This window comes from Heterocephalus glaber, unplaced genomic scaffold, assembly GCF_053883595.1.
Source record: "Heterocephalus glaber isolate CG9 unplaced genomic scaffold, H.glaber_assembly_v1.0 deba00001428, whole genome shotgun sequence".
Classification (NCBI taxonomy): Eukaryota; Metazoa; Chordata; class Mammalia; order Rodentia; family Bathyergidae; genus Heterocephalus; species Heterocephalus glaber.
This window is the reverse complement of record NW_028258293.1, coordinates 11752232-11770960: the sequence shown is the minus strand read 5'-3', so window position 1 is coordinate 11770960 and position 18729 is coordinate 11752232. Positions and strand designations below refer to the sequence as shown.

At 39.0% G+C, this 18729-nt stretch overlaps 1 protein-coding gene and 1 pseudogene across 2 annotated transcripts; one reads left to right on the top strand and one right to left on the bottom strand.

Annotated features, from left to right (window-relative positions):
* Positions 1–464: 464 nt before the first annotated feature.
* On the bottom strand, positions 465–2075 carry LOC101720191 (WD repeat-containing protein 82 pseudogene; annotated as a pseudogene). The gene has a single exon (XR_015451418.1). The product of XR_015451418.1 is annotated as a WD repeat-containing protein 82 pseudogene (transcript).
* A 9247-nt stretch (positions 2076–11322) lies between these two features.
* Positions 11323–14830, top strand: LOC147827968 (mas-related G protein-coupled receptor member X1-like). Its single transcript, XM_087212027.1, has 2 exons — positions 11323–11348; positions 14032–14830. Exons 1-2 carry the CDS (start codon positions 11323–11325, stop codon positions 14828–14830), a joined length of 825 nt encoding a protein of 274 aa, XP_087068153.1.
* Positions 14831–18729: the final 3899 nt, after the last annotated feature.

Below are 18729 nucleotides of genomic sequence, written 5' to 3'. Positions count from 1 at the left end.
TGTCAAGTACAAAAATAGAACCCTACCTTACTTTTGTACAAACCAAGCTTGGTAGGCACCCAGGATGACTGTGGGTTTGTCTTGATGGGGGGGGGGGGCTACACCAAGCTGCTGGTAAACCTTCCAACTCTAGGAACTCACATGTTAACTCCCTTCCCTCCCTTCCCTCCCTTCCCTCCCTTTTAGGCTCTTGGGCCTTTTCCTACCCAACACCAGAGCCTGAGGCCTGCCCAGAGAACCCACCCTCATAGGGCTAAATGCATGGCTTCCTGACGAGCAAGGTTTTACAGTATCTGTCTGTCTCTCTGACCCCGAGGTACATGAAGACTTACTTCTGTAAATGTTTGGCATCTAAGAAATATGATGACTGGAATACTGCCACAAGTACACAGGGAGACCCAGTAACAAGACATGCAGGGAGTGGGCAAGGGGCAATGAGTTTCCCTAGCATCGCAAAACCAAACTTCGGCTTCCCATGCATTTATAGGGGTGGGAGAAAGGATGTGCAGAACTGACAACTTCACTGGCTCCTTACAGGAAATACATTCAAAATTGAAGGTGCCTTGAGTGTTTCACAATAACTTAATTACAAGTCTGGTCACTCCTCTGGGGGAGCTTGGTGCGGTGACAGCTGCCAAGGCCAAGTCCCAAATGAATCTGTGACACCACAGTCCTTCTGAAGAAGCTCAGCAAAGTAATTTTCTTTTGAGTAGATGTACAGCACATCCAGGGGAAGGCCATGTGAAAGGATGTTCTCCAGCCCAGTCAACAGATTCAATCTGTTATCACAGTCCCCTCTGAGTTTTTCCTGCTGGGCACCATCACTATTCAGAATTAGCCAAACAGCATTAGTCAGTCATCAATGGTGGGCAACCAGAAGGCCACGCTGGAACATGCGCTGGCAAATGTCATGTACTTGGGGTTGAACTGCAAACAGGTAACGGGGCCTGTGTGTTTACCATCCAATACAGCTACTTTTATGCCGCTCTCACCATTCCAAACATGGATCTTGCCATCTTCTGAACCAATCATAATAAACTGAGAGTCTGGAGTAAATGAAGCCTCTAGTGTGACAGCTTTGCTGTTGGCATAACCCCCAAATGTGTGCATCACCACTCCCTCGAATGCGTCAATGAGATGGATGAAGCTGCCATTGGTGGAGATGAGTATGAGCTTGCCATCATTGCTGAACTTAAGTCCTGTCCATTCACAAGTCCCATCATACTGCATCTTAAAGGTTGCAAATGGCCCCTTGTCAAAAGAACGACGGTCATAAAGCTTGACCATTTCAGAGTTGACACCAGCAGCAAAAATTAACCCTTCTGGGTCAAAGGAACAAACTGGCTTGCCCTGTAGATGCTTAAGACCCTGGCAGTTAGGAGACCGGAGATCCCAAAGTCGAATGGTCTTATCAAGAGACCCAGAAATGAAAGTGTCATCCACAGGTGACATGGATAAGGCCACCACCCTTTTGCTATGTCCAGGAAAGTATCTGATATATCTGTTGTCATGCAAGGACAGGTAGCGAATCGTATCATCTATTTTGTTAGAGCTGTAAACAACTGTGTTTGCCGCATGAGTGTATCTGATGAGGTCCACACCATATTTCTTACTGTACAGGGTTCTCTTTGGTTTGCCTTCCTGGCAGTCATAGAGCACGATGGTGTCGTCGTCGCTGCTCGAGATGACCGTCTCGCCGTTGGGACTAAAGTCAAAGCAGTTAATCTTGTCGGAGTTCTCGTGGAACACCCTGGCGACACGGAAGCTCCGCAGCACGCTGTCGGTCAGCTTCATGGCAGCGCAGGGCCGGGGCGGGGCCGGGGCGGGGCCGGGGCCCGAGCGGGAGGGCTGCTGACGGCCAAGCCGGGCGGGGCGGGTGCCACGCTGGTGGCGGGCTGGAAGGCGGCGGGCAGTCGGGCCGCCACCTCCTCCTCCTACTCAAGTACTACTCTCCCGCCTGGACTGCGGGACCTCCCTGACTGTTCTTCCTCAGGGTCTCCTCAGAGCCAACAGGCGCGACGCCGGCTCGTTGCGTCCGCCATCTTGGGGCGACCGGCAGAAGCGGAGAGCGAGGATCCTTACGCGCGGCGCATGCCGGGAAACGGGATCTTGTTTTTGGAAGACCATGTGGTAGATGCAGCCACTCCTTAATGCCTGAATTACTAAGTTTTCGTCACTAGAATGAAATAACCAAGCCAAGCTACTTCACAAAAAAGAGAGGCTTATTTAACTCACACTTTTGGAGGCTCAAACATTTTCATGTGGTGGTGGCTTTCTTGCTGGAAGGGTCCTGAAGTAGTACAAGGTTTAACATGACAAAGACATAGGGAACGTGATTGTTTTGAATTTATAGGTGTTTCACAGCCAAAGTGAAAACAAACCAAAAGTCTTCTTCTTTGTAAATAATGAAACAAAATTAAGTACATCTATGCAGTAAACTAGAACTCAGCAGGTTTTTTCCATTGAGTTTATTGGTACACTTTAGGTTTGTAATACAGTGGCACTTATCATTCGGATTTGTACCTTCACATGACATGTCTTGGTTCTTATATTTCCCCATTCCCCTGGCCTCCCTTCACCCCCTCCACCCTTCCCTAAACATGGGTGCACATATATAGATGTAGTATGATTATTTTAAATCTTTTGGGAAGATACCCAGCAGGGGAATAGCTGGGTCAAATTGGACCTTTAATCTTAGATTTTTGGGGTATCTCCATATCGATTTCCACAGGGATTGCCCCAGTCTGCACTCCCACCAACAATGGAGAAGGGTTCCTTTCTCACCAACCTTGCCAGCATTTGTTATTGGTTGATTTCTTGATAACAGCCATTCCTTCTGGAGTGAAGTGAAATCTCAGTGCTGTTCTTAATTATATCTCTAGAATGACCAGTGATGTTGAACATTGTTCACATGTTTATTTGTTGCTTTTACTTCTTTGTCTGAGAAATGTCTACTCATTTCAGATGCCTATTTTTGAATTGGGTCTTTAAATTTGGGGGATCTGATTCTTTTAAGATCTTTATATATTATAGATAATAGTCCTTTGTCTGAGGAACAGCTAGTAAATATTTTTCCCACATTGTTCGTTGTCTCTTACCTCCGTTAGTGGTTTCTCTTGGAGTGCCGAAGCTTTTTAATAGGATGAGATCCCAGCTGTTGATTCTCTGTGCTAGTTCCCATACTACTGAGGGTTAGGGTCAGGGTTAGTGTTTGTTCATAAAATGTTTTCCTATGCCAGTGTCTTCAAGAATTCTACCTAATCTATCTTCCAGCAAGTTTAGTGTTTATTTTTTAATATTTAGATCTTTAATCCACTTTGATTTTAGTTTAGTGCATGTCGAAAGACATGGGTCTAGTTTTCAACTGTGCCAGGTTGAAATCCAGTTTTTCCAGTGCCATTTATTAAAGACGCAGTCTTTCCTCCAGTGAGGGTAGTTGGCTCCTTTGTCAAAGATGAGGTGGATGAGTATGTCTGGAGTTGTGTCTGCATCTTCTAGTCTATTGCACTGATCCTCAGCTCTCCTTGCCAGTACCATGCTGTTTTTATCACAGTGGCTTTGTAGTATAGTTTCATGTTGGGTATTTTGTTACTCCCTGTCATGTGTTCGTTACCTAGAATTGCTTTTACTATTCTAGGTCTCTTCTGGTTCCAAATGAATTTATGGATTGTTTTCTCTAGTTCTGTGAAATATACTGTTGGGATTTCAATTGGGATTGCATTCAATCTATATACCAGTTTTGGAAGTATGGTCATTTTTACTATATTGGTTCTTTTTACCCAGGAGTAAGGGATGTCTTTCCATTTTATGATATCCTCTTCAATCTCTTTATTCACAGTGCTATAGTTTTCAAGGTAGAGGTCTTTTACTTCCTTTGTTAGATTGATTCCTAGATATTTCATTATTTTGGATGCTATTTTGAAAGGAATTGTTTCCCCAATTTCTTGTGTACAAAAAAGCTATTGATTTTTGAGTGTTGACCTTGTATCCAGCTACTCTACTGAATCTGTCAATTAAGCCTAGAAGGTTTTTAGCTGAGTTTTTTGGGTCTTCTATATAGAGTATCATGTCATCAGCAAATAATGACAGCTTAACTGCTTCACTTCCTATCTTTATTGCTTTTATTTCTTTCTCTTTTCTAATTGCTGAGGCTAATGTTTCCAAAACTGTATTGAACAGGAGTGGTGATAGTGGACATCCTTGTCTTGCTCCTGATTTTAGTGTGAAAGCGTTCAGTTTCAGACCATTTAGTATGATGTTGGCTGTTGGTTTTTCATAGATAGCCTTTATGAGATTGAGATAAAGGCCATCTATTCCAATTTTCTGCAAGATTTTTATCATGAATGGGTGTTGAATTTTGTTGAATGCTTTTTCTGCATCTATTGAGATGATCATATGGTTTTTTTCTCAAGTCTGTTAGTATAGTGTATTACATTTATTGATTTACATATATTGAACCATCCTTGCATCCCTGGGATGAATCCCACTTGGTCAGGATGTATGATCTTCTTGATGATCCTCTATATTCTGTTTTTCAGTATCATATTGAGGATTTTTGCATCTGTATTTGTTAGGGAGATTGGCCTATAGTTCTCATTTTTGGTTGAGTATTTCTCTGCTTTCAGAATCAGAGTAATGCTTGGTTCCAGGAATGAATTTGGGAGTACTGCTTCCCTTTCAATTTCATTAAAGAGTTTGAGAAGTAGTAGCATTATCTCATCCCTAAATTTCTTGTAGAATTTAGCAGTGAAGGCATCTGGACCTGGCCTTTTCTATTTTGGTTAATTTTTAATTACGTTTTCAGTTTCACTGATTGAAATTGGGGTGGTTAGAATTTTTATATCTTCTTTGTTCAGCTTTGGTAATTCCTATGTATCTAGAAATCGGTCCATTTTTTCTGTGTTTTCCATTTTATTTTAGTATAGGTTCTTGAAGTAGGTATTGCTGATCCTCTGGATTTTTGCTGGTTCTGTTGCGATTTCAAACTTTTCCTTCCTAATTGCATAGATTTGAGCCTTTTCTTTCCTTTTTTTTGATAAGGTTGTCTAAGGGTTTGTGAATTTTATTTATTCTTTCAAAAAACCAGCTCTTTGATTCATTCATTTTTTTGTATCATTCACTCAGTCTCCATTGCATTGATTTCTGCTCTGATCTTTATAATTTCCTCCCTTGTATGAGCTTTGGGTTTGTCTTGCTCTTCTTTTTCTAAGAGCTTGAGTTTCAGCATTAGATTGTTTATTTGAGCTCATTCTGTTTTCCTAGTATGGGCATTCACTGCTATGGATTTCCCTCATAGAATTGCTTTCATTGTGTCCCATAGGTTCCTGTATGTTCTATTGGCATTTTCACTTACTTGTAGAAATTGTCTAATTTCTTCTTTAATTTCCTCTGTGACCCAGTGGTTGTTCAGGAGAGTGTTATTTGATTTGCATGTGTTTGTGAAGTTCTTGTGGTTTCTTATGCTATTGATATCCAGTTTAATTGGACCATGGTCTGATAATATACAAGGGATAACTTGAATTCCTTTTCATTTACTTAAATATGTTCTAGGAGCTAGCATGCAGTCTATTTTGGAAAATGACCCATGTGGAGCCGAAAAGAATGTGCATTCTGATTTTGTGGGGTAGAACACTCTGTAGGCATCTATTGAGTCCATTTCTTCAAAACTTTGATTCGGTTCTAGTATTTTGTTGTTGATTTTCTGTCTAGATGATCTGTCTAGTTGTGACAGTGGAGTATTGAGGTCCCCCCACTACAATTGTATTAGTGCTTATTTGGTTTTTTATGTCCATTAATATTTGTTTCGTATACTTGGATCATTAATATTTGGTGCATATATATTTATGATTGTCATCTCTTCCTTTTAGATTGTTCCCTTTACAAGAATGCAGTGACCTTCTTTGTCTCTCTTAGTTTTGGTTTGAAATCTACTTTGTCTGCAAATAAGATAGCTACCCCTACTTTTTTCCAAGTTCCTACTGCATGGAGAATTGTTTTCCATCCTTTTACTTTACATCTATGAATTTCTTTTTGAATTAAGTGTGTTCCTTGTATACAGCATATTGTTGGATTTTGCTTCTTAATCCATTCTGCCAGTCTGTTTCTTTTGATTGGTGAATTGAGTCCATTAACATTGATGGTGATAATTGAAATGTTTTGACTCCTCCTTGTCATATTTTCCTATTGTTGGCTCTTTTATTTTTATTTTCCCCCTCTTCCTTTAATTCCTTGCCTTTCCTGATGAGATATTTTGGGTTTGCTTTGTTGGGCCTCATGGAGTTGTGAACTTCATTGTCTTTTTCTAGGATATTTTAAAAAATTGTTTGGAGTGCTGGTTTGGTATTCATGAAGCCTGATGGCTTCACTCTGTTGGGCCTCATGGAGTTGTGACCCTCATTGTCTTTTTCTAGGATATTGTTTACAATTGTTTGGCATGCTGGTATGGTATTTGTGAAGTTTCTCAGGTGTTCTTTGTCATGGACATATCTAATTTCCCCATTGTTTTTAAAAGATAATTTTGCAGAATACAACAGTCTAGGTTGGAGATTATCTTCTTTAGGGCTTAAAATACTTCACTCCAGGCTCTCCTTGACTTGAGTGTTTGTGTTGAAAAGCCTGCTGTGATTCTGATGGTCTTTCCTTTGTATGTGACTTGTTTCTTTTCTCCAACTGCTTATAGTATTTTGTTCTTCTGTTAGGTTTCTGCAGTCTTGACTATTATATGTCTAGGTGTAGATTTTTTTGGATCATGGCTAGTTGGAGTCCTGTATGCCTCACTTATCTGTATGTCAAATTCTTTTCCTCCACTTGGGAAATTTTCTGCCATTACTTCTGTGAACAGTTTTTTTATATCACTTGTAGTTCTTCCTACTTTTTCATGGAATCCTTTCAGTCTTATGTTATTCTTCTTTGCATCATCTAGCACCAGCTGGATTGATTTCTCATGATCCCTTACTATTTTTAAGAAATCTCTCTTTTCATGGTAACTAACCACAACCCTGTCTTCTATATTTGATGTTCTATATTCACATTGGCTCATTCTGCTGTGAATACTTTTAATGGAGTTTTCAATCTCCTGAATATCTGTTTGAGTCTGTTTCATGGATTCCATTTCTTTCCTATGCTGGACATTCATGGCTTCCATCATGGTCCTCAATGCATCTATTTTTTTTTTTTTAAATCTGCTTCTGTTCTAGAGTCTCTAATCATGTCTTTCATTCTGCTCAGCTTCTCTGTAGGTATCTGGGAAATTATTTCTGTTTTGAATTTTTATAGAGCCTCATTCATTTGTTTTGTTACTTCCCATGCTATCAGTTCAGGGTGTCCAGGTGGTTGATTATCAGATTTTTCCACTTCGTTGTCCCCAGAATTTGCCTTTGGTGAGCTGGAAGTCTGGGGTTTTTGCCTAGTTTAGGTGGCTTCTCATTTCCATTTTGGTTGTTGGTACAGTTTTTTGATTGAATTCACAGGTTTATACTTCAATATTGCTTATTGTGAGTATCTTTATTGCTTGTATTTAGAACCCTTATGGAATGATTGCTTCTCAGAGGTGTCTTCCAGGTATAGCTGGTCTTTAGGCTTTGAGTCTGTAATGACTCTTAGGCAGTCTCATTTTCAGTATACCAGGGAGGACAACTGATTTGATCAATCATGACACCTTAGCCCAGTTGATACAATCAGCATCAACAATAGCATCAAACACAGTTTAGAAAATGACAATTTATGGTAGCAATCAACCTGCCACTTTTAGCAATTTGAGTTAGATTAAAATTGAGGAGCAGCCCAAAATACGTTTTTAATAAGTAAACCCTTCAATATAGTAGATTTACCCTTTGGGATAAGGACCTAGAAGAAGTTGGGGAGAGAGGGTTAGAGAGATAGAAGGAGTGGAAAAGGTTAGAAGTGAGGGTAGAGGACACAGGAAGATCACACAAATTTTGGAAACTGTCAAAGACAAGAGGAAAAAACAGAGCAAAGGAACAAAGACAAGAACCAGAATAAGCTAATGCTAATAGGGAAGCTTGAAACTGTATTCATCTTCCTATAAGAATAATGACAATCAAGAGAAGGAAAAAGAAAGGAAAACGATCCAAAGTAAAACAGGAATGGAATAAAGAGAGAGAGATGCAGAACAAGATGGGAGAGACAGAAAAAGAAAAGAAAAGAGATATATGTATACATATATATATATATGTGTATATATATATATATATGTATGTATATATATATGAATGACCTCCTTCAAGGTATGTGTCTGCTGTCATGGTAGACAACATGAGTAGCAGTGTGCAGATCTAAGTCAATTAATCTCAGCAAGCCAGCTACAGTCTATTGAGATTCAGGCTGATTTCTGGCTACAAGGCCCAAGTCAAGGTTCCTGACTTCCTGCAGGATTGAACTCTGCAAGATTCTACTGCAGGTTCCAGCTGCCCTTTCCCAGAAGAGAGTCCAAGTGCCTATTGGAGGTGATCATCCCACCAACTTGCCAACTACCATGATCCAGTGTGCCTTTATTGCAGAGATTTACTTCACTTTATGAGTTGGCTTCAATTTTCATTGAGGATCCACCCTGATCTAATTAATCTTATACCTCCTCTGGGAATCCTGTCCAGCTGTTAAGCACAAAGAATAGTACTTTCTCTTCAGGGAATTAGACATTTTGGCTCAGCCAGATGTAAGGCAATTGTAGTGCACATCAGGTAGTTCAGCCTAACTGTGGAACTGAGCCAAGTTTTGCAAAGTCAGAGAGGGCCATAAGCTGCCCAACCTGAATTTAGAGCAAAGGCAGTGTCAGCCATCTGCACAAGCTGCAAACATGATTTGCCTTTCCTGGGTCATTATTAGCTTATTCACTGGTGATGACAGGTTAGAGCACATAGTAAAGGTCTACTCTTCCACAGAACTCCAGTAAAAGTATAAAAACTTGGGGGGAGAAGGATAGCTATTTCCATAAATACCCAAAACCAAAAAAAAAAAGAGAGAGAGACACACACACAAGTGTTATGAAGACTTGAGAAATCAAGACACTTTCAAAAGAAACTAGGCAAGCCCCAACAATGGGCTATAATCAAAGGGAAATCTATGAAATGATATAAAAATAATGCAGAATAACCATCTTTAAAATGGTCAGTGAACTTCAGGAATATAAGAATGTTTTAAAAAAGGAAATTTTCAGCTTGTGCTCAGCATGGGCAGTTTAGAGACTTAGAAAGACCCTGGCTCAGAGAAAAAAAAATAAAAGGGGGCTGTGGTTATAGAGCAGTGTAAAGCCCCTGTGTACAATTCTGACTAATGCAAAAAAATACTGTTATTTCTAATAAAATGGATGGAGTCAGAGGACACTTACATTACTTGAATTAAGTCAAGAAAAATACTGAAAGACCATTGCTTCATGATGTCACTAATATGTGGAACCTAATAAAGTTGATCTTACAAAAGTTAAGAGCAGAATGGTAGTCAGCAGAGTCTAGGCAGACTGGAGAGGAGAAAAGGACAGGGAAAGTTTGATCAACATGTACTAAGTTAGATAGGAGAAATCACTCTGATATTCTATTGCACAGTAAGATGACTGCAGATAATAATGATGTACTATAAATGTTTCAAGAATTAGAAGAGTTTGAAAGTTTAACCATAAAGTAATGATAGCCTAGAATATATGTATATATTCATATCCTAGTTTGACCTTATGAAAACTATACATGTGTCAAAATATCACAGAGTACTCCAAAATATGTCTAATTTTTGTGTTAATTTTTAAAAAACAATATAAAGAAAAATACACAAACAAAACAAGATATCTGTGAAGAAATTATGACAATAAAAATCCAAATGATCATTAATGCAGTAAAAAAGCAAAACATAGAATCTTTCAACCACTCGTTTAATCAAGCTGAAGAAATAATTAGTGAAAGTAAAGACAGTGTATTTGATATAATCTATCAGAGAAGCCCTTGGAGTAAAGTAATGAAAAAACGAATAAAACACATGGGAATTGTAGGATACCATCAGAGATAATATATACATAATATGTAGCCAAAAAGGAGATGAAAGACAAAAATAGCCAGAAAGCATATTTTTAAAAATAATGAATGAAAAAATTTCCTAATCTGAGGAAAGAGGCTATGTCAAGGTACAGAATGTGCGGAAGTCAGCAATAAAATTGATATCAAAGGAGTTCACTGCAACATAATACAGCAATCATAATGACCAAACTAGTAGCAATAAAAGACAAAATTTAGCAGAGACCTGGATTTGAGTCCATATTCCAAGGATCCTCAGCTTTTGAGGTCACTTAATCTCTCCAATCCTGTGTTTCTCCTCTTTAAAATGGAGACAGTAATTCCTATGTAGCAGGGAGCCTCTGCAGATTAGAGATCATCAAGCAGATCTCAAGTCTTGTTTCTGTTCCCTTGGGCTCCAGCAGAGGGGCTCTGAGCATGGATCAAACCATCCCTGCCTAGGGAACAGCACACATATGGAAATAACCTGGCCCCTCCCCAACTGGTGTCAAGAAGATCCTGCCTTGGATTGGCTGATTCTCATGACTGCTCTGATGGGGGTTGGGGGTGGGTGATAGGAAGCATACAGTATTTGTGTTCTAGTTCCTGGGCTCTGCCTGCATAGGAAAGCCTTCTGAATTTAAATTTTAAAACTTACTGTGGCTTACTATGACCTCCGTAGCCATATTATTCATCTCTGGAATAAGATTGACTTCTTCCATTCCATCTATATTCATTACCCACATCATTCAATATCTCACCATTAGCACCAAATACTACCTGTCCACCCTGCACCCACTCTGCTTCTGCTACCTCCGTGCAAGAAACCACTCAGCTCTCATGGGTGTGTGATGTGGGCCCTGCCGCTGTGCAGACCCTCCTGGATCAGTTCTAATATTAGGATGTCATGCTTGGGAATCTTGAAGATGATTGGTGAAGGAAAGTTGCTTTTATCAAAACATTGTCTTGTTTTATTGGTGTCTCTCTGGGTCCAGCCTGATCCTATTGTTTAGAATCTCCTGTGGCTCCTGATAGACAGCTGACAGGCTGTCTGTGACCATCCTGCCCATGGTGCTGGTGTCCCTCCTAGTTGCCTGCATTTTGATAGCCATTTGTACTTAATCCTGGGGTTTTTGATCCCTTGATATAAACTCCCTTTTTATCATTTTCTGTAGTCAGTTGGCCTCTCCTACGTAAACAGTGGAGCAACCCCAATCATATAATTTCTTCTTGTGACATTTAGGCAGAGGTTGCATCTGTACAACCTCAATCTGGTTTGCCAAGGGTCTCTGCAGGACACTCCTGAGATGGATGGATGTGCAGGATGTACACGGAGGCACCTGCCCTCAGGTAACTCTGCAGATGTCAGAAAGATTAGCTCAATGAAGAAGGGCTTTGTCCTAGTCATTCAGGTGTATTTTTGAGTTTCCACACTGCCCAGATAAATGCAACAGTCAGGCCTCTGAAATTCCTCAGTGATTTCCTAAGGTTTCCAAGTAGATTTATTTTAACTTGTACTTTCTTCTTTTCCTTGGACAAAATGGTCTGAAATGAGCACATTTTCATCCTTTTTTGACATCAACAAATTTCTCTGTTTCCACTGAGATATTGATACTTTTCTTTGGAAATTTTATTCCAGTGTAAAGAATCTCACTGTGTGTCTGTACCCCTACTGTTAAACACACCATACAGGTTTGATTAAGACTCAAACTGCTACCTTCATTTTAACCTAACTAATTCTTTAAACACTTTATCTCCAAATGCATTCATACTCAGAGAGGCTTTGTAGTTGGGAATTTAACATCTGAACACTGTAGAAACAAAATTCTACCTATCCACAAGTGTTTCATAAATATTTACAAAGTTAACCTGTTGTATAATTTACTTATTAACTGAAAAAATGTAATTCTAATGTTATTATTAAAAATGATAATAAACTTCCTTGAAGCATAAGGCACAAAAAGAGAAATAAAGAAAAGACACTGTTCTGAATCTCAATACTAAATGAAAATAAATAAGTAACAAAATTCATTAACTGGTGAGGAGAAGAAAAAGATTACCTTATATATGCTAAATGCTACACTTATAAGGAGAGTCAGTCTACTTTTCATATCTTTTCTTAAAAATAGAAATGCAAGTTCTCTATTCAGAGCAAAAGGTAATAAAAGAAGTAACACTGACAAGGCTAGCAAGAATTGACCTGTTGAGAATGAGATTCAGGGAGAGTGTCACCTTGTATTAAATTCTCTGAATTTTAAAACATGTATACGAATTAATTACCACTAGATCAGAAAGTACACTACAAAAATATGTCAGACCATGGTATGCTTTGATTGACACTAAGATAAACTTTATCCTTTAGTTTTCAGGCCTCACAGGCAAGGTCTTGGTGCTAGCCATTGCTTCTGCCATGGGTTCATCATTAGAAATTAAAAGCTCCACAGTAGCAATTACTTACAGAGAACCAGACCAGATAATGTGGGATGGGAGATGCTGGTACATGCGTGGTAATGGACTACAGAATATTATCCACACTGTCATAAGGACCTGTGAAGTAGTAGAGAGAACCTAGTATTTAGAGTCAACAAAAAATGTGCACGGCAAAGGAAACCATTAGCAGAGTAAAGAGACAACCTACAGAATGGGAAAAAAGTGTGCCAGCTACTCTTCAGACAAAGGATTATATCTAGATTATATAAAGAACTCAAAAATATTAGACCCCTCAAATTTAAGACCCAATTAAAAACCGGGCATCAAATGAATAGACACTTCTCAGAAAAAGAAATACACATGACCCATAAATACATGAAAAAATGTTTGACCACTCTAGGAATACAAATTAAAACAATACTGAGATTCCATCTCACTACAGAAGGAATGGCTACCATCAAGGTATCAACTAATAACAAATGCTGGTGAGGCTGTGGGGAAAAAGGAATGCTTCTTCATTGTTAGTGTTACTATAAACTGATACAATCACTATGAAAATCAGTATGGAGTTTGCTCATGAAACTAAAAGTAGAAATTCCATTTAATCCAGCTATTCCTCTCCTATGTATCTTCACAAAAGAGTTAAAAACATTATGCCACAGTGATTTATGCATACCCATGTATATAGCAGCACAGTTCATAATAGCTAATCTAGGAAACAGTCTATATGTCCATCAACATATCAAATGGATAAAAAAGTGATGTAATATTTGTACACAAAGAACCACTACTCTGCCATAAAAAGGATAAACGAGTCATTTGTAAGAAAGTGGATGTATATTGAGATCATAATGTTAAGTGAAGAAACTGAGATGCACAAGCTTGAATATCACATGATTTCTCTTATACAAAAAAGTATATATATGTGACAGATAATAAAGGAAAAGAAGGAAAAAATGTATTTTAATCCAGTGCAAACAATGTATCTAAAACTGTACCTTGACTTAGTACAATTATCTTACATGTATTATATGTTTTAAGCCTATTAGTCTCGTTTTCAATATGTATAGTTCATGATTAACTTTACAAGGTCTTCCAAGATAAATAAATGAATCTGATGCTGGAAAATTGAAAGTGGGCAAGTGTAGGGGGAAATGGGAATTGAAATGTATTATTTATGTGTACCAATCCTCTACAGTGAATGCAATCTTTATAAACTTCAAACATGTATTAATAAAAATCAAAAATAGTCAATAAAAACTGGAGTTGGTCTAGATTTTAGGACTCCCAGACTTTGTAGATCCCTTAATCTCTACAGACCCTTGTTTCCTCCCCTGTGACAGAAGGATAGTCCCTCCCCAATACTGTCATGGTCCTAGAATTATAGATGATGCAGCGGGTACTCAGCACTTGTTTATGTTCCCAAGGGCACCAGTGGAGAGCTTCTGAGCATGAATGAAACCATCCTGAGAGGCCACTCAACTTTTCTTTGATCTTCTACATTACTGAACATAATCCCAGAGATAGTGACAGTCATCTGTGCCATGGCAGGGCTGCCTGGAAACATGGTTGTGCTCTGACTCCTGTGCTTCTGTGTGAGCAGGAACCCCATTTCAGTCTATATCCTCAACCTGGCTGCATCAGACTTCCTTTACCTCTGCTGCCTTCTTATATTCTACCTATGGAAACTCATTGACCACTCTGACTTCAAGTACTACATCTACATACATCCAGTGGGAATGTTGTCATACACCATGCGCCTGTTCATGCTCAGTGCCATTAGCGTCAAGCATTGCCTTGCAGTCCTGTTCCCCATCTGGTACTGCTGTGGCCACCCAAGACACATGTCAGCTGTCACGTGTGCCCTGCTCTGGGCTCTGTCCCTACTGCTCACCATTCTTGTACACATCTCATGTAGCTCTCTGTTTGAGAACGATGAGCTATGTTTGAGAATACATTTCATCATAGCCCCATGTCTGATCCTTCCATTTGTTATTCTCTGTGGGTCCAACCTGGCCTTGCTGGTCAGGATTCTCTGTGGCTTCAGCAGGTTGCCACTGACCAGGTTGTATGTGACCATAGGGCTGTCAGTGCTGGTCTTCCTCCTCTGTGGCCTCCCTGTGGGCATCATATGGGCTTTGGCAGGCACAGTTGCTTTTTACACTCACTTTTCAACCTTTAAGGTCCTTGAAAGGGCTGCTTTTTTGCTGTCTAGTATTAACAGCAGCGCCAACCCCATCATTTACTTCTTTGTTGGCTCCTTTAGGCAGAAACAGCAACAGAGGCAGCAGCGGCAGTCCCTAAAGCTGGTTCTCCAGAAGGCCTTGGAGGATATGGCTGAGGGAGAGAAAACTGGAGAAAATCTTCCTCAGGAAAATACTGAGATGTCAGGATCTCCTTAATGCAGTGATTCTGTATCTACCATCAGTCACCCAGAGAAGTAGTCCCTCTAGAAGATTACATATATAACTGTGAAAGGTCACACTCTGATATAGAGAAAAAGTATATAGATTTATAAAGATACAAATAGAGGCATTTCCCCATTTATCTATGCATTGTATGTGGCAGCTTTCACGTGCAACAGCAGTTCAATGGTAGTAGTAGAGGCCATATTACTGCAACGATTAAAATATTTACTAACTGTGCTCTCTCTCTCTCTCTCTCTCTCTCTGTACATGCTCATGCACATGCATGCCCACCCAAAGGCACATATGAATGCTTTTTATAACACAACCATAAGTTCTGGATACATTATCTGGTAAGGATGTTGTCTCTTTCTCTCAGGCAGGAGCTTCTAATCTACAGCAAGCTAGTACCAATAAACATAAGCCAAGACTCAGAAAAACCAACTACAACCCCTTCCAGTCTCTCTGACTGCCTGCAGATTTGATAATATGAGGGTTCTTTAGGTGAATTTGGCTCCTTTCGTGAAAGAGCTAAACACACACCATGTCCAGCAGTTAAAGAAAATCAGAGGCTGACGAAGAGTAAGTAGAGTGGTTGTGGGACCAGCTGTAGGTTCATGCCAATGAGGCAGCCAACAGAGAAGCAACAACATGCACGAGCATCTTAGTATGTTTGTACCAACTGTAGCAAATAGAAACTGTATTGCTGCAGTTTCAAATCCAGTCATGAAATCTTGATCCTCAATCTAACTAGAAACTTAATGAAAAAGAAATTTGGGGAAAGTAGTTAGTCTAGGTCAGTTGACAGTTTCAAATAATCACAGCCTATTCCTTGTTAACTTGGTGACTTTTTACCCTCTTTATACCATAGACAATTACAAATAAAGACAATAGCAAGATTCTCTATGTTTTGGTATAACTGTCCAGTGTATACTTCAAAACATACCGTTTCTGGAAAAAGAGGAACAAAATCTTTGTAAATAGCGAGGAATGGAGGGGTTGAAGGGAAGGCTGGGCAAGGGTGAAAAATAAGAACCAAGAGAGACTATGTAAAGGTGCAAATTTCCAATGATGAATGTCATTGTATTGTATACCTAAAATGTGCCAGTGATTAGAATGAATAATCAATAATGCAAAATAGGAAGAAAAGGTCCAAAGGGGTAGGGGTAGTGGGAGGGGCAGGGGAAAGGAAAGAAGGGAAAGGAAAAATGATGAGAAATGGAAAAAATGGAAATAAAGTCTGTAAATAGGGAAGGGTGGAGGGGGTGAAGGGAGGGCTGGGAATGGGGAAAAAATAAGAACGAAGATGCATCATGTAAAGGTACAATTCCCAATGAGAAACGTAGTTGTGTTGTATACCTGCAATGTACCAATAAAAGAATTTAACAAAAAAAAAAAAGTGGAGAGGGAGGAAATTGTGACTTGTTAATTGGGGGAACAAAGTTTCAGATAAAGAGAAAGAAAATATTTTGTGATCTGTTTTGCACAGCTGGGTTAATATAGTCAATAATAATGTAGTATTTACACACAATGGAGTACTATTCTGCCATGAAGAAAGACAAACTTGAGTCATTTATAGAAAAATGGATGCACTTTGAGATGATATTAAGTGAAATAAATCTGATACATGAGATTAAATGTTGTATGGTTTCTCTTATATGAGAAACCCAAAATAAAAGCAAAGAGCAAAATAAAATAGTTAATACGATGTAGGGAGACAGACATTTCTCAACTGATAAAAGAAGGAGGAAGATAGGGAAAGGAAAGAAGGTATTATGTACCTTTTGTACCTTATGTACACATTACCAAATCCACAAGAAATGTAAACATTATGTACTGCAAACATGTACTAATAAAATAAATAAATAAATAACAATATATAATACATTTGAAATAACTAATCTGGAATATCTCAACAAAAAAATGATAGATGAGAGACGTGATGGATATAGCCATTAGCTTGATTTAATCTTGTTGCATTGCATATGCACAGGAAACTTACACAACCATGAAAGTGTATAAAATTATGATTTGTCAGTCAAAAATATTAATACTATGTTTTTAAAGATCTGTACCCAAATGTTTACAGTAGCTGTATTTAATATAGCCAAAATGGAAACCAACAAAATATTTCCACTTCTGAAGAGTGGAGAAAACAGTTCAATCATTCAACCGAATAACTAGCTAGGAATTTTAAAAAGTCAGTCAGAAACTACTTATACTTACAGCAACTCGACTTACTTGAGTCTTGAGAACTCTATGCTGATTGAAAAAAGCCTCAATCAAAAGGTTAGATACAGTTTGATTATTTTCAAACAATATTTTTACATGACAAAAATCATAGAATGAGGTCAGGAACAGGTGAACGGTAGCCAGGGGTTTTGCAAGTGGAGTGTATGGGGTGACTATAAAGGGTACCCCAAGAGTTTGGGAGACAAATCACATTCTAAATCTTTGAACTTGGTAGTGGTTTTGAGTATACCCATGTGATAAATTGTGATCGGTTATACAGAGAGGCAACCCATAAAAACAGACTGCAGAAAAAACTGATGAAATGTGAATATCCCTTGGAGGAAGGATAGTCAAAAACCTCCTATTCCAACATGTAACTGACCTCACTCTAGCTGGACAGAAATTCTTTCCATTGTTTGAAAATCTCAAAGAAAATCCACTAGGAGAGATTCTGAGGAGGAAAATATGAGAGATTTTTCAGTAATGTGAATAAGGATAAGGACATTTTACTTTTGGGGCAAAAAAGCTTTCTTTGAGAGGTGCTGGAAAATGCAGGTTATAAAGTCTATTTGGAAAGTGTTATGGTTTAGATTGTAAATGTTCCCCTAAAGTCTCCTGTGTTTGGAAGGCGATTGGATCATGGCACAATATAGCTGGTTTGCTATTAGGAGATGGGTTCTGGTTGAAGTCTGGTCCTTTGGGGTATGTACTAGAAAGATGTATTTTTACCCCCAGCTCTTCCCTTCTCACCCTGGTTCCTCACTGCCATAGGCTGAATAGCATTTTTCTCTTCCACTATGCCATTTCTACCTTAAAGCCAGCCTACTATGGGCCGAACCCATGAGGCATAATAAACTTCCTTTAAGTTGTGACTCTCAAGTATTTTGTCCTAGTAACAGAAATACAACTAGGATAGATTTTAGTACCACAGAAGTGGGATCATTGCTGTGGTTACTTGACTATGTGGTTTAGATGTCTTTGGAACTGGTTTATGGGAGGAACTTAGAGAAGTGTGAAGTCACTGATGAAAGAAACCCTAGAATGCTGTAAGTCAAGATTTATGGGAAATTTTGACCAGAGCTCAGAAGACCTGGATGTTGATAAGAATAGGTACAGTAAAGACCATGCTCAGGAGGTTTCAGTTGGAAACTAGAATCCACTGATAGCTGAACTAGAGGCCATGTGTATTATACCTTGGCCAAAAAAGTTGCTTTCTTTTTATTGGTTTACTCAGAATTTATGGGTGACTGATATCAAGACCAATGGGGTAATCTGGCAGAAGAAATTACAAAACAGCCTAATATTCAAGCTGTGGCATTGTTGCCAATCAGTTTAAAGTTCGTTTTGCTCAATTCGGATTGAAATCGTAAGTAGGCAAAATGCAACTCTACTAGTGGCCCTGATGCCACTGGATGACATCAGGTAATGGTAAATGCCGTCAGTTAACATAGCTGGCTGCTGGTATCTGCCCCTGCCAGCTGCCACTGTTCACTTCCAGGTTGTACCAAACACTGTCAGTCAACTCTGCTGGGTGCTGGTCTCTGCAGCTGATCTTTTTTGGTTGCTGATCTCTAGATCTCTTTAGGGTTAGCATCCCCTGGTGTTTAGCATTCTTTCTTTTGAAATGACCACTCTGTCCACACTACTCAGGATAAGAGTCCTGA

Coding starts and splice junctions, on each gene's coding strand:
- LOC147827968 (XM_087212027.1), top strand. CDS start 11,323: ATGTACACGGAGGCACCTGCCCTCAG. Junction 11,349..14,031: donor ACGGAGGCACCTGCCCTCAG/GTAACTCTGCAG, acceptor CTGTGTGAGCAG/GAACCCCATTTCAGTCTATA.